At 34.1% G+C, this 16,459-nt stretch overlaps 1 protein-coding gene across 1 annotated transcript; it reads right to left on the reverse strand.

Annotated features, from left to right (window-relative positions):
* Positions 1 to 12,639: 12,639 nt before the first annotated feature.
* On the reverse strand, positions 12,640 to 14,235 carry LOC130980183 (transcription factor MYB44-like). The gene has a single exon (XM_057903832.1). The coding sequence runs from the start codon at positions 14,071 to 14,073 to the stop codon at positions 13,015 to 13,017; it is 1,059 nt and encodes a 352-aa protein (XP_057759815.1). The 5' UTR covers positions 14,074 to 14,235; the 3' UTR covers positions 12,640 to 13,014.
* Positions 14,236 to 16,459: the final 2,224 nt, after the last annotated feature.

Here is a 16,459-nt window from a genome sequence, read left to right on the forward strand (position 1 = left end):
CTCTTAGATTCTTCCAAGTTTATGTTCTGGGACTTTGGGTCAATTCAAGTAAGGAGGGATTGAAGAGTGTGAGTGAGAAAGAGAGAAGGGTTGAAGATAAGGGAGGGAGTGCCACCTAGGATCGGATTCTCACGAACCAAGCTCAAATCCAAGTCAGGACACTTTTGTCACACGGAGAGCATCTATCATGGGTATAACTTTAGTTTCAGGCTATTATGGGTACAAATGTCAGCCTTTTCATCTGTCATGGATACAAATGGTCATTTATTCTTCTTCTTATTTTACTCTCTTACCAAGAATAAAAATAAGCAAAAAAAATCAAACAAAGAAGAAGAAGAAACATATAATGCTCAAAATTACTTGGAAGAGGATGAACTTACATTTATTCAACTAAAAGAAAGAAAGAAATATAAAAAAAAAAAGAAAAAAAATGCAGCATTAAAAGAAATATTTTTGTATATTTACAGCAAATTTCAATGTAACACTAAGACATTTATGTGTATTGTTAAGAATTTTTGGTATATTTCTTCTGATAAGTTTTGCATAATTCAAAACTCTTTCTCTTCCTCATCCTTATCTTCTGCTGCATAATTTATTTTTGGTGTGCATTGCCGTTCTGATAAGGGTGCGAAGAAGAGGAAGAAGAATAGTAGAACAATGATGACGACGATGACGGTGGAAGCGGGAGAATCGACCGGACTTGAAAGCCTCTTCACAGTAGTGATTGTAGATCTGAAACTTCTGAGGATCGCTAAGAATATTGTATGTTTCAGAGATACGTTTAAATTTTGGCTCAACTTTTGACTTGTTGAGGGAGTTCTTGTTGGGGTGCCAGATCATTACGAGTCTCTTGTATGCTTTCTTCAAGTCCTCGTCACTCGCGTTTCGGTTCACTCTCAGAATGTTGTATTGTGATGACGGTGGTGGTTTGGATTTGATGATAACGAATGAGGATAATAAAAAATACATTTTTTGGTGGGTTTAAATATAACTGTTTGGAGTGTGGAGCATGATAAAAAACAATGAAGATGAGGATTATGGCTAGTGGTTGTTAGGAGAGGGAGGGAGGGAGAGGGGATGGTAGTAGTGGTATAAGGAAGGGTAATTCGGAGTTTCTAGGTATTTTTTAATGTTTGGATAATTTTGTCATACGAATCCATCTTTTATTGGTACAATTATAATATCTTTTTTTTGTGGGTAAATTTGTCAGCGTTCAAAACTTTCGTGGATAAAAATAATAATTTACTCTACATATTAATTAGCTAAATACTGGTTCATATTTTTTATTTTCTTTTCTCTATCAACTATACTGGAATTTATACGATATGGATTAGTCGAGTGGTTATTCACTCGTTCATTTATGTAAGTGTCAGTGATTCGAATTTCGTTTTGTATATATAACAACTCATTGACCAAAATTATAAAAAAAAAAAACTAGAATTTCTATAATGTATTTATCATCCATCATGCACGTCTCTAATTATCACCACATTTATGCCCTCTTTTCTATTGATAATGCAACGAATCGGATTAATTTGGTTAAAATAATTACTATGAAATAAGGAAGTTTGGAGAATACAAGTATAATATAATGTTGCCGTGGGTGCAAAGAGAAACCAAATTAAATGACTTCATCACTTAGTATACCAACTTGGACACGTAATTCCACGCCTTTAATTTTCTTCATTCTTCACTACTTAATTAGTATTACTTTCTTTGTTTATACAAATTTGAATTTTTTTTCCCCGAAACCCCTAAGCTGTTTCCTCCGTTGGAAAATGTACTTATAGGTTGGTTTGAAGTTTGAACAAAAGAAAAACAATCTTCAACTCTTTTTCCACATTTGAATGCTCGCACACTAGAATTAAAATAAACATATAGTCAAGGTCACCAAATTAAATCATCACACCTCACATGCTATAAAAAGGCCTCATCACTCCCACACAAAAAAATCATATCATTCATCCTTTCACCATTATTATCTCTCAAGAGTTATTAATTTCTTTTTCCATTCTAATAATTTGTAACGGTGGAATGACAAGTATGACTAAGGTCCCAAAATGTTTATTTGTTTTGTTGATGGTCCTAAACTGTGTTGTTATCATAGCCCGTCCATTGAATATAATTGAGACAAGTTCTTCACACAAGTTGAGCAACGCCCCACTTTCACTTGGAGGGATTAAGGACTCAGGTCCTAGCGGTGGAGGCATAGGACACAAAGCCACAAACCTTGACAACCTTTCAATTGGGGGCATCAAAAACTCAGGTCCAAGTTCAGGAGGGAAAGGTCACTAATATATATAATGTTAGAGAAATGCTAGAAAATTATTAGAATATATTGTTTTTTATCATCACTATTAGTCATCAATTAAATTCAATTCCTTTAATTTAGTAATTCAATAACATACTTTAGTCTATATTTTTAAATATTGATGGTTAATAATTTATAGTTAAAAACAATAAATTTTGATAGTTGTCTAGTATTTTTTTTATATGCAACATTATAAACATTTTTTTTATATCTTTTATTATATATATATATATATATATATATATATATATATATATATATATAGTGAAATTCTTGCATTGATGTAAAATGGAAATGAAAGGGCACTATGAATGTATGTATAGTACTCTATTCCAGCACTCTTCTAGCTTAGCTTTCATGTGAATCATAAAACTAGCTAGTTCTTTAATTTCATTAATTATATATATTGATGCTAAGTTGTGTATTTTTTTTTTTAATTATTATTCGTGATGTAATATTAAAAGTTTCAAATTCAATATATCAGTGTGATATTTTCTTTATTTTTTTATTATTTCTTTTATTTAATTATTATCATTTGGAGTCTGGGGACATGTCGGGAGCAAAGCCTACTTTTTATGTTATGTACACAAAGGAAAAACTGATAAGTGATAAGGAAAAGTTCATCACTACTTTACAGGCGATGGAATATTTCAACACTTGACTATGCCATATATTCATATAATTAAGTAAACAGTCAACACTATTTAGTTGACTTTTTGAACTATAAGTGGTCACCTGTGTAAGATTTATTGTCTCTTTCTGAGATATGTCTTGTATTTAATTTTCATAAGTAAACGATTTATGCGTGCCGTTATTGGTAACATACATTAATTTCCTATCGTATAATTCGTCGAAGATGTAGTTTCTCATCCAAAACCTTTTTTTTTATAGAAAACGTAGATGAAGTGAAGTGATGATTCCCAACAAATAATTTTTCAATGATTATGGTCAGAGTCGAATTAAAATTAATTTTATAAATGTAGAATATTAGAATATAATTTTTAAGACAAAAATATTCAATATGAAATAGAAATCATAACACTTATTATAGGATTTCCTATTCTTATTGAAATATAGGTAATTTTTGTAATATAAAATTAATGAATGAGATTAATGTATTGTCTATTTAATCATTAAATATGTAATAATAGTTATTAAACTTATTGGTTTCTTGTAACTTTGGAATAATAAATAAATAATTAGGGTCGAATAATTATAACTCATTATGTATGTACAATAATCCTCTTAATTCTTGAGTAACGGATCAAAGTGTTCATATAATTTTTTAAATAATAAATTTAAAAATGAATCATTTTTGTTGATGTAATAATATTACATCATTATATATATGTACGTATAAAAATTCTTTTGCATTATCCTGTATGAAAAACAAATTCAAATTTTTAATTTGATTTCAAATGTTCACTATATTTATTTAGCCTTTTTTATTATTCTTGAGATTATTAAATATATAAATTATAATTTATCGAATTTATAGATATTAATTATAGGTGTCTTGGAGAATTCATCTTTAATTTCTTATCAATTTTGTATTAAATAAGTTCATTTAAACATTTGAAAACCAAATATATTAGTAATTTTGAGTGAATCTCACTAAATATTCTTTAAGGTTATTGTTGAAATCAAATTAAAATTTTTAATTTACAAATTTTAGTAGTTTAAATGTTACATTCTTAATTATTATTACTTTGTGTTGTACAATTTTTTCACTTTAAAAAAATAAAAACTCCTCTATTCTATCACAGATAATTCAACCTAATTACTTGAGCAAAACGGAAGGAAACAAGTATGTATATGCATATTTAATTATATAATTCTTATTGCTTCCTTAGACTCTTCTCCTCTTATTGTTGAAAACCGCACTCAATATTTTTATATCCTTAATTAGTCAAGAGAATATTGACATTAAAAATTAATTATTAAGTGGTATCTTATCGTGTTCAATTTGTTTTTATCTATCAAATAAGTGATTGAATAACCTTTATGGCAAGAAAGCCATAAGGGGAGAAAAACAACCACGTTATATATAAAAAAAGATAAACTATTAAATCAATCATTTATATAAACATATTAATAATAAATTAATTAATATATATATTTATATTTAAATATATAATAACTAGTTTGGGAGGGGATATTTGAACTTGTTGTAATTAAAAACTTTGAGTTCAAAGCCCAGATATGAAATTCTGATCAAAGCCTATAAAGAATTTTTACCATGAATAGTTCTTGATTGTTAGTGATGATTCGGCCATAAATTGCAGAAGAATAGTTTATGATCCTTTAAAGTCTATCTGTAACGTAACGACATTTGGGAGGTAAGAATCTCACATTCAAGTAATTATTATATCTGAAAAATAAGACTATTTAAGTGTTGGAATATGAATATGTAAAGTTGGAAGATAACGTGGTCCAGTAAAAAAAATATAAAAAAAATGTTACGAAACAAGATTAAGACATTGTTTGGTGCTACAATTATTATTGTGGTATTAATGTTGTTTAATTTATTGTTGGGTGTGGAGGTATGAATGTAGTTTAGTTCTGGTGAATTAATAGTTTGGGCCTTTGATCATAAATGTGTTCAGCGGCATTTGAGGGTTCGTTTGGAGGTAGGTAAAATAGTTATTGCAAGCTGGCTAATGCTTTACATTTTAGCCTAAGCCCATTTCTATTTGCTTCGACCCAAAACAAAAGAAAAAGGTGCTGCTTACACTCGGAATCACTAATAGATTTAATGTTTCCCTTCATAATATTTGCTTTTCACATTACGGTTTGTGAATGTGCTTTCTTGTAAAAAATGCTATCAAGCACTCAAGTTAAGTTGAGAGCAAAGAGAACGAGAGAAAATACTATTAGACTAAATTCAAAATTTACTGTTAAATATAATTTTTTTTGGTATTAAAATGGAGTTGAAAACATCAAAAAATAAATATAAATAATACAGGATAAAGAGGTCCTTCTGTGATTTTCATTGAAGATGGCTACTAAATTTACGAGAGATAAGTCCCAAAACAAAAAATATTTTCTAGTTCTAAACGTCTCCTTGTCAAAAAATCAACACTTCTATTAGCCTCTTTATAAATATGAACAAAAAGAATTTTTCAATCTTTTTTTTAGTGTAAAAATACTTTTAACTAGAGAATTGGGGTGGCTTTCCAGATTTTATCACTGTTCATGAGCTTTATTATAGTCGCTGACTCACATTCGACCACAACCTTTCTTATGCTCATAGTCTATTCCATCTTCAGACCCTCCGCAACTCTTCAAAACTCCGCCGTATATGCTGTGCAGGTTCTGATGTTGTACATGAAATCAGCCACCCATTTTCTTTCTCCGTTTCTCAGCAAACCGCCACACCCCGCTCTGCCGGGATTCTCTTACACCGCCCCATCTGAATTGAGTTTCATTCACCCATTCGTCGGCGGTTTTCACTTGACGTTGATCTCCTACCTTCTTGTGCTCTTTATCGGGTAACTCATTTCCATAGCTTGTTAAATTTTCTGAATTTGATTTATGGTTTCTGTATATAGTTGATTTGGTCTTCTCTAATTATCTTTAGGAGCTTCCCTATTTCTCCAATACCATAGTCTCTAGCAAAATAACAATGAATAGGTCCTTCCATTCCATATCTCTGTTCTTTCTTTATTGTTGAGTTAGGTTAACTTCTACCCAATCTTTTTCATTAAAGGTTGAAGAAGGTTTGTAATTTAGGTGTTTCTAAAAATTGGATCCAAATCGTAAAAATTCTCGGACAATCCCTGAAAACATGCAGACAACTTTCATTGGTTCCTTGGTAGTAGTTTCAGTCTCCGTTTCTCCCGAAACTTCTAGCCTTCCTTTCATTAGTTAAAATTCTTCTGTGTATTGTGGTCCACATGAAGACTTTGGCTCTCTACGAACTTTTCCAGTCCCAAATTAAGCTCCATATAATTCTATTTGATTTCGACCATTTGTTTAAGACATTGTATGTTGATGTAGTTGAAAACTCTCCATCTTCCGTGTGCTTTCAGCCTCTTTTAGTATTATCGACATCCAAACGTGGGAGGGGCATAGCTAAAATTTTCTGGACAGTTGCATTAGGTGAGCTGACTCTGAGTTATTCTCTATTCCATTCTCCTAAGGTTGATCTAATCTTTCACTTTACTGTGGTTGTCAATGTTCTGGTTCAAGGCTTGGTCTCTGAGTAATTCTTTTCCTCTCACCCAATTGTCATTTCAAAAGTTGGCTACCTTCGCGTTTTCTATAAATTATGTTGAATTCTCCTGGAAAATAGGTAATAATTTGACAAGTTTCTTTCAAAGATTTGAGTCTGAATTTTTTACAGTTGTGCTGTTGCCAATTTGATTCCTTCTACAGTACTTATGTTTTAGGACCTTTACCCATAGATTGTCAAGTTCTTGTTTCATTTGCTATAAAATTTTAATTAGGAAAGCGTTGTTCATTTTTTAGAGCTTCCTAAATCTTATTCCTCTTCATATTTCGGAAGGCAAAGCGTTTTTTCAGTTGATCAAACATATTTTTTTATTGATCTCTTTTTTCTATATGAATTATTTTGAAGCTTCTCAATTTCTTAACAAAATATTTTTTGGCACTCTATCATGTTGCATGTGATAGTTTAAGGCCGGACTGATGGTGGCTTGGGCTAGGGTCAGTATCCCTGCAAGGAAGAGGCACTTATTCTTCTAGTCTTTTAATTTACTATTGACTCTTCCCGTCTTCTTTCCTCGGGTCGACCGATCTGTCAGCCAGATATCTGTCACGTTGGCCATCTCTGACCAACTTTTCTATGACATTCTTCAAGTCGTAACATTCATTGGTAGAATGTCCATACAACTTATGATACTCGCAATATTCTGCCCTACTTCCAGTCTTTATGTTTTTAATCGGACGAGGGGGTGAAAGTTTCTCCATGTGGCATATTTCTTTGTACACATCTACCAGGGAGACCATTAAAGGAATGAAATTATGGTACTTTCTGGGTTTTTTCATGTTCTGTTCCTCTCTCTTTTTAGACTCTTTTTCCTTTTTTCGAGGGTAGTAGGGCAGGTTTGTTCGCGGAAAAAGTTCACTGAGTCGGGAATTTTTCTCTATATTAAAGTATTTCTCTGCCCTTTCTTAAACCTCGTTCAAAGAAGTCAGGTATCGTTTGGATATTGACTGGGAGAAGGGTCCCTCTCTAAGACATTGACTAAGCCCGTGATCACAGCTTCCGTTGGCAAAATTTGAATTTTCAGACAGGCATTGTTGAACATTTTCATATAGTCGCGAAGGGTCTCGCTGACTAACTGACTTCTTGTTTACCTCCCAACAAGCTCGGAACGTGTTTGGTTTTATCCTTTTGGATAGAGAATCTGGTTAAAAACTTTCTAGCAAGGTCGTCGAAACTGGTTATTGTCTGGGTGGTAGGTTATCGAAGCACTTCTGTTTTGTCAATTTTTAGCAAATCGATGGTGGTTCGATATCTAGTAATTTGGGAGCGAAACCTACTCCTCTGTGCGAGTACCAGTTTTCTAGAAGTGCATCAAAGCGTCTTCGATTAGACCAATGTTAAAAATAAAGATAAAGAAAATTCGTAAATTAATAAATAAAACTTAGAAGTTAAAGTTTTCAAAAACTAATTACATGGTAAATGAAAAGGTTTGCATCAGAATTGAAAGAAAACAATAAAAATGCCTTTAATTAAATTAAAGAACTCTTAACATAAGCGATAAAATGCAGAAGAATAAATTAAACAGAGAAAGTAGAGAACACTTAGTAAATGAGATTAATTGAAATGTTAAATTTACAAAAAAAAAAAAACAAATTGAAAGAGGAGGAAAGTGGAAGGAACCCTATAGAAAATGTAACTCGAATGCAAACTCAGGAATTCTCTGGGATGTGAGAGTGCTAGAGTATTTTTTCTGAGTAAAAGTTCCAACCCTTATTCCCTAACACTTCCTAGTATTTATAGGCTATCTTACATAACGGTCAATTAAATCACAATTAATTACAATTAAATAAAATTACAAATTTTGAAATGCAATCCCTCTTGGTAACCGTTCCCGCTAAGTGATTGTTGATATTTATCATGTTTTCCTCATGTGATAGAAGCCACTAACCTTCTCGCTTCCACAACTATTCAACCAGCTCTTCGAAGACCTTACTCAATTTCTCGAATCGAGTCTCCTACTCAATTTAGCTTACTCGATCAACAAAACAATCGAAACCCAAATCCACGCTGATTACGTTCAATCTTCATACTCGTACGCATGTCTTCTCGAAAAATCACACTTGACTTATTTCGATTAAACTTACTCTTATCGAAAATATTTTCGATCAACAACTTCATACCCTCCTTCGTTAGAGTAGTCAGGAAGGCTTTACAACAGGTGGCGTCGGAAGCATCAGCTAGGTACATTCTGCTTTTGAAATTACTGAGGTGGTGGCTTGAGTCGGATATTCCGTCATAGAAGTCCATGTCGGGCGATTTGAAATTCCTGGGAATTTTAGCCCTCATGATCTCTTCCATGAACGGGTCTTCTCCACCTAGGGGCTTTCTTTACGATCTGTTCGATTACTCCTGTTCTGAAGATCGGCTTCCAGCTTTCAGAACTTGTCTTCTAGCTCATTCTGTCATCTCACTTCTCTTCGCAACTCCTGTTCTACTTCTCATTGTCATTCAGCCTCATGTTCGAGCTATTGCAGTCGATCTCCCTGGCCATGAACCAGGTCCAGGATCTCGGTTGTATGAGGGCGGTCCTCATCTTCGGGATGGTGGACTTCATATTGGATTCTCCTTGGATGAGGATTTTCTGAGGCGCCTTCCCCGTGAGGCCTTTGGTGTTGTGGTGGAGGAGGAAGCACGAGGGCCTGGCCTTCTGGCTGAGCTTCTTGCTCAGATTCAGATGTCGTGTGGTCTTCTTCATGCTCATGGTCCACCATTTGTCAGAGAGAGAATTACAGGTCCCCAGTAACTGCGTCAATGTTCTGAGGGTTTCCTAAAACGTTAATTTGGGCCTGAACGTGAGGTCTAGATCCCTTAGTATGGTAGCGTCCGACCTCTTTGGTGCTGAAGTGCCGCTTGTCTGAATTTCTCGTGAGGAGGTGGCGGGTGGTACCTGCAAAAGACTCCGATGTTTAAGTTAGCAAGGGATTTAAACAGGTTTTTAGTAGATTAGAACGTGAATTATACATGTGGGGTGCCAGTGTACTTATAGTAGAATTGATAACCACATTTGTTGGAGTAGTTCCAATTTTTCTTGATGGATAACTGTTTCCTTTATCTTGGAAGTTTATTGGGATCTTATCTTTTAGGAAAGATAGAGATAGTTGGAGAGATTCGGAGAGACAGTTACTTACTTATATAAGCGTAAGCTGTCCTTTCTCATCGTAATAAGGTCAGATATGCGGTAGAGGCCATCTTCTTAAGTGGATCTTTCATCTTTATTGAGCCTAGCTTTTATCTATTGGTTCAGAGTATGAACAATTATATTATTTTTAGATAAATGATATATGTTTATTTTATTTTTATTATTTTAATGTTATCATTGACTATTTTATAAAATTATTTTAATTTTAATATAAAATCTAAAAATTTATTAAATTACTCAACTTTTTAATAATAAAAAAAGGGATTTAGCAGACTCAAAAAATAAAAATCAACAATAATGCAAAAAATATTGTCAAACGAGCACCGAAAATTTTTGTGTTTATCTTTAATTAGACAAGAGGATTTTGTACAAGAACGGAGTTGACTGATTTAAAATTCGAAATTTGAATCCAAATCTTGGCAGGCTCAATTAACATATGACGAATGTATAGGTGACACATGTCATTCATGTTGCGATAGAGTTTGTTTATCTGTAAACTGTACAATAGTCATCTAACACACAAACCAATTAGTTTCTTCGACTAAGAATTTACAACTTGATTGTCTGTTCTTTCTACCATCATTCCGATATCATTTCAATTCAATTATGTATTTTACATTTCATTTACATATTAATGTCTTGAAATTCTTCATTTCTTTATTTTTCATTCAAGTTTGATCTTATATATAATGTAAATAAATTAGTCTTGGTTTTTTAGAATTTTGTATGAGTTGTGATTTGATCACCATAATATCTTGTGTTTATATATTATGCAAAAATAATAAATAGGACACACAAATATTTAAAAAAGATTAAATTATCTTTTCTTTAACCACAAATTTTATCATTATTATTGTATACTCATGGCTCTAAATATTGAATGTCATCGCTATTAAATTTTTATTTCTTTTAATATTTTTTATTTTTTTAATATCATCTCAAATTATCATTCAAATATTACATACACAATTTTAAAAAAAAAATTAAAAACCAAAGCTCAGAATTTATCAAAAATTAATCAAAATTTAATAACTAAAAAAATTAAATGTACAATTTTTTTGAAGAAAACAGGAGGACAAATTTAATTGTAAAATCTAAAAGAGAAAGAGGAAAAAGAAAAATTTAGGGAGATAAGGGGACAAATTTTAAAAATTTAAAAATTGAATAAGAATAAAAGAGTAAAAAATTAGTGTCTTATAATTGTGTCTTAATGTCTCACCAAATTGGAAGTACACAAATTTAGTGTCTTTGTGTCTTTTCGTGTCTTTCGAAAATTTGTATCTTACCAAATCAAACAACAAATATGGACATCAACCAACGCTACCTAATATCTTGACAACTAAAATTATTCATAAAGGATCATCGGTCTATATCAGATAAAACTACGTAGAAATAAAACATATATGAAAATCTAATATTCACTTAAGTCACTCTCACTCATTTCTTAGAATTATTACTGATTTGAGCGTCGAAATATTTTTTATAAGTACCCGCCCTGTCTAGTATTCTTTAGACTCCAACGTATATCTTATTTGCAAAAAAGATAGGGTAACATCTTTCTTAAAACGTCGAGATAAAACTCGAACAATTCCTATTTATAAGAATACGTTGTACTGTTGTTTTTTACATGTGTTTTTTTTCAATTTTTATTTGATATAATTTTTTAGTTAAAATCCCCTGAAAACATTAGTTATGTTTTTAGATATTAGAAGTTGAATAAAAAATTAAAATTAGAAAATCGCATTTCAATTTAAAGAAAAAATATCAAAATACAAGCAAAACACATTCGATATGATGCATATGGTACATCATTATTAAATTATAAAACAATAATATTAGTTGTATATTAAAATTAACTAACACTAAAAAATACATATTAAAATTTAAAATACAAAATACACAATAAAAATAAATTAAATTATATATATTTTTATTCACAAATGTATTAAATCAGCATTTAACCTTTTTATTACATAAATAACTAACATGCCTTGAAAGGTTGAAATTAGTAATTCGCCACGTTGATCTGCGTAGTATTTCACATCGCGGATAGTTAACTGTTAATGAATCACGTTAAAAACATTGCCAAGCAAAGTTAACTGCGATGTTCTTTTCAATCCTACGCGTAAAACTTAGTATTTCCCCAACTGTCAAGCGAATCCTTATTTAACTACTTCCTAGAAATACAGGTCAAAGAAGGACGGCGTATAAGCTTTTGTTACAAGCTATCCATATTTGTTTTCACATGCCTTAATTTGTTTCTTGACCTATTATTCGTAAAAATAAATAAAATATGCAAGAAGTGGTTAGAACAAAATGCTCCTCATATAGTAGGAGAGTGTTTGAATTAAGCCTGGATTTATAGGCCCAGCTTCTACATTCTTCGAAAACTATAACAAATTAAATGTCTTGTCTCATCATTTGTTACTTGAAGGTCCCCATTTAGTTCATAACCCATTAACCCTTCTATGACTTCTAACCAATACGTATGCATCTAACTGTTACCATAAGCTTTTGTAGCCCAACACTTAAATACTTCGTAGTTGTAAATTGAAATCTCTCTCCTTCTACCTGTCCATGTAATTACTACCATCTTCTCTGACCTTATATATTGGATGTTGACCGAAGAAAATAAATAAATAAATAAATAACTGCCCAAAAGATATTTAATTTTGGACCACAACAGATAATCTGAGATCCTCTAAAACTGTATTTGTTGATATACATAGAGTTTATCTTTAGACTTCAGCCAACCTAACTTAAACTACCAGTTATTCTGAGTCTTTGCAAAGTTATCTGAGTTTCATATATTATAACCTTTCTGTTACCTAGATGCGCTTTGCACATTAAACAGAAAGAAAGATCATTGATCAGGCTATACTCCCTTTCACTAATTCAACTACTAATATCATAAAATTTGGATTAGTGCACAAATAAGAGAAGAAACTTATCTCATCATAGTTGAAAATAATTTTATTCTATTTTTGTTTTTTCAACTAGGCCTGGAGTACAGGACCAAGAGACGGTAAAGAAAAAAAAAAGAACAGTTGTAGAATTTTCAGATTTTTCGTCCGGTTACATCTGAAACCTCTTTAGGTTTTTACTCTGCTAATGAATTTCTCACTCCCCCTCACATCCATCCATCCAACTCCATCCATCTCGATGCGAAGTTCTCTCTGTACATTAACTAACCATTAACCAAAATTATTGCCTAAAAAACAAGATTAAAAGAAAACAGGGGATAAACACGAAGGTTCAATTTTCCCTTTCCTTTCTTTTTTTTTTTCCCCCTCCCTCTGCATCTGCATCTCCATTTTTCCCAAGTCAAGATATTTACGAATCGATCCTGCTAATCCCAATTCGCTTAACGGAAGCGTTCCTAAAGCCACCATCAGCAGCCTGAAAACACATCCCATTATTGTTACTTTGCTGCTCTAATCCAGCCATATAACTCCTCACTTCCTTCCTTATCATATCTTGCATCACCGCCAAAAGCTCAGCACTAAAGTTGAATGGAGCCGCTCCATTATTCTGCTTCGGCGCCGCAGCCACAGCCGATGGATCGCGAATTTGCTGTAACGGCTGTGCAGCCAACGGAGCAGTACCTGGAGCTGTGGCAGTTACCGCTGGAACGGCCGCCACCGTCGCGGATACAGCCGCCGACATTATTGGCAACAGAGGTATGGCAGTCAACGGCGGCGCCGAGTGAGGCGACGGTTCGTTGCCACGATTCGAGACTTCCGAATTAGAGTCGACCCCAGGGAGGGAAAGGGACAATGAAGTGGGAGGGTCATAGGAAGACGACGTCGTTTCTACCGGCGGTACGACACCGCCGGCTCTAGGCACAGGTCGGAAAACGTGCGATGTGGAGGCAGCGGGAACGCTTGACTCGCTCACATCGGATCCGGAGGGGCTTCCGGGTGTGGGTGGGTTCATGTAGAGGCCCGTTGATACGGGTACGGCGGCGCCGGCGCTGACGGAGCGTTTGAGTGGCTGAGCGAAGTGAGGGTCGTCGATGGGGCCCATGGAGGCGCACTTGCGTTTGAGGGTGGAGTTCCAGTGGTTCTTAATAGCGTTGTCGGTTCTGCCGGAGAGGAGTCGGGCTATGGTGGCCCACTTGTTGCCGAAGCGAGCGTGAGCTCTGATTATGGTGTCGTCCTCTTCGGGGGTGAAGGCCCGATGCTCCACCTGTGGGGAGAGCTGGTTGCACCATCGGAGCCTGCAAGACTTGCCGGAGCGGCCCGGGATGGATTTGCTTATGAGTGACCAGTTCCTAGGCCCGTGCTTCTCCACCAGCTTCTGCAGAGCGTCGTCCTCTTCCGGGCTCCATGGGCCCTTGATCCGATCCATATCCTTTCTTGTAACTGCCGTTGTACTAGTAGCGGTATTCATCTCTCTCTTATCTTTTTTCCTCCTTCAATTCAAAGAAAGGTTCATAAAATAAAGAAGGGTGGGGGGCGAAGGTGGTTGTGTGATAGAATATATTTTAGAAGGAGGCTCCTTGGGGTGTTAGTTGTGTTGGTGGTGGAGCATTGGGTTGGTTTGGAGGAGGTTGGGTTGCTTATATGTGATGGGGGTAGGGAAAGAGGTTACCGGTTGGGCAAGTTAGGTTCTGGAGTTGTCAGCTAGCGTTATGGGCAATCGGTACCGCTTCTTCCAGGGAAGCGGTTGGCTTGGGATTTGGGATACAGCTGTCATCGCACACGCGTCACTCTTCAGCCGCTCCCATTTACACAAGTCACCTCTCTTTGCTTTCTTTTCTTCCCTCTCAATTTTATCCTTTCGTTATTACCTTTTTTTTTTTCAAATAAAGATGAAGAATATCACTTATGTACACCTAAAATATTTTCCCATGCACCAGCGCGTCTCTTACACATACATAACGCTCCACTCCATTATGGCACCCCAGATTTTGAAACTTACCTAACCATTCCTTATTAATAGTACTCTTTTAATAGGTAAAGGAGATCCTGTTATGAATCACACGTACTAATATTAATATCACTATTTACTGTTATAGTGATTGGATGGTGTTAATTTTTTAGTTAAAAAGAAATGATTAATTGTTAACTTAGTGATACATAATATTAGTTTTGGAAAGAGTGTGGAATTGACGGATGGTTGGAGAGCGTGGGAAGGTAGGAGAGTAGAACAGTTCGGGAAGTTAATGTAGACAAACAAGAGGCTAACAACCAGAATTTTTCACGTTAAAATAGCATTTAATTATTAGAAGAAAGAAAACAAGAAACGGAAAAATGAGATAACGATGATAACGGTTGGGGTTTGGGGTTGGGTGAGGTTCCTGGTGCTTTGGTTTGAGTTTGACTGAGGACTCCAGGCTGTAGAGCATTTTCGTGTGGGATTTTTAAGTTTCGTCCTTTTCTTGGGAAAATTTGCAAGAGTGGGGGGTCCACTTTAGGCTGAGCTGGCACAAAACGACAAGATCGGTCGCCGAATCGGAGGGCGAATCATTACTGCTTTTCTGTCAGTCCAGCCTGTATTCTATACCTGCCACCCCCCACCACCATCTCATCCTATAACGGCCTATCTATCCCCCTCTATACTCTCTACTCTCTACTCACACGTGCCGGTCACTTCTCCTTTCCCACACTCGCATAACACCTGTACGGAACCGGTTCCCCCCACCCCCCGAGGCATTTGCACCTTCCTCTCATCTTCCTCTCTTACACATTTCGGTTGCTTTTGTTTTGTTTTCGAAACTACTGTATAAAATATTGTGAAGCCCACGTATTTGTCAGTAATAAAATATGATTAATTAATCAATAATAGGAAAGTGGAGGATTTGGGGATGGATTAAAGAAAGGTATGGGAAAAGGGCGAGAGAGAAGATTGTCGGGTGGGTATTCAAATGGGAAAAGAAGGGATATTTTGTTATTATTTTGATCTAACAGATCCGTATCTATTTCTGTTACTCGTACATCGTACATATACTACCCACCGCATGGAGCCATGGACCTCTTCCTTCTTTTTCTATCTAAAATAATCACATATTCTTTCTCTTTATTTAATATCATTCTTTCCTCCTCTTAAACCTTATTAACATAGGTGATTACTGATTCTAAATCAATGAGCAGTAGATTTTCTGACACCGCTGTATCTCTTAATTCATAAATAAATGTATAATTTAGATTTGTGATGACCAAGAGCATGTCTATAGGAAATGGATGTAACGATAGTGGGATTATAAGTGTAATTTACAGGATATGTGCGATCTGCTAAGACAGAATAATTAGGATATCCCAAATCCGTCATTATTTGTTCCCAAAATATCATCCCATTATGAAGTAGTACTCCCAAAACAAAGGCCGAAAATAGATTAGGGGTAGAGATATAGGGGCCAGTGGAATCAGCAATGTACTCCTCTTACATTGAAAGCCTTACACAATCCCAATAATAATCAGTTTAGATTCTTTTCCTTTCTTCTTTTTTCTTTTTATTTATTTATTTATTTTTTTTTTTGAGTATTTTGTGTTACAAACTTACAGCTATTAGATTGGTCAGTTTTTACTCTTTTTACCATCTAGTACAAGGAAACAGTATATTTTCTTTAAAATTTGACTAACTTGAATTCTAAAAGTACATTTTAAACATACAATAATAGATATTTTAAACATTTTTTATACATTCAATATATTAAAAACATAAAAAATATTTTTAATAATTTTTATAATATTTTTAACCTATACTTTTAGAATAAAAATGAACAAAACTCATTTTTTACTAGCAGTGCATTCATTTTTTTTTTCTCAAAACAAGA

Source organism: Arachis stenosperma, chromosome 5 (genome assembly GCF_014773155.1).
Source record: "Arachis stenosperma cultivar V10309 chromosome 5, arast.V10309.gnm1.PFL2, whole genome shotgun sequence".
Classification (NCBI taxonomy): Eukaryota; Viridiplantae; Streptophyta; class Magnoliopsida; order Fabales; family Fabaceae; genus Arachis; species Arachis stenosperma.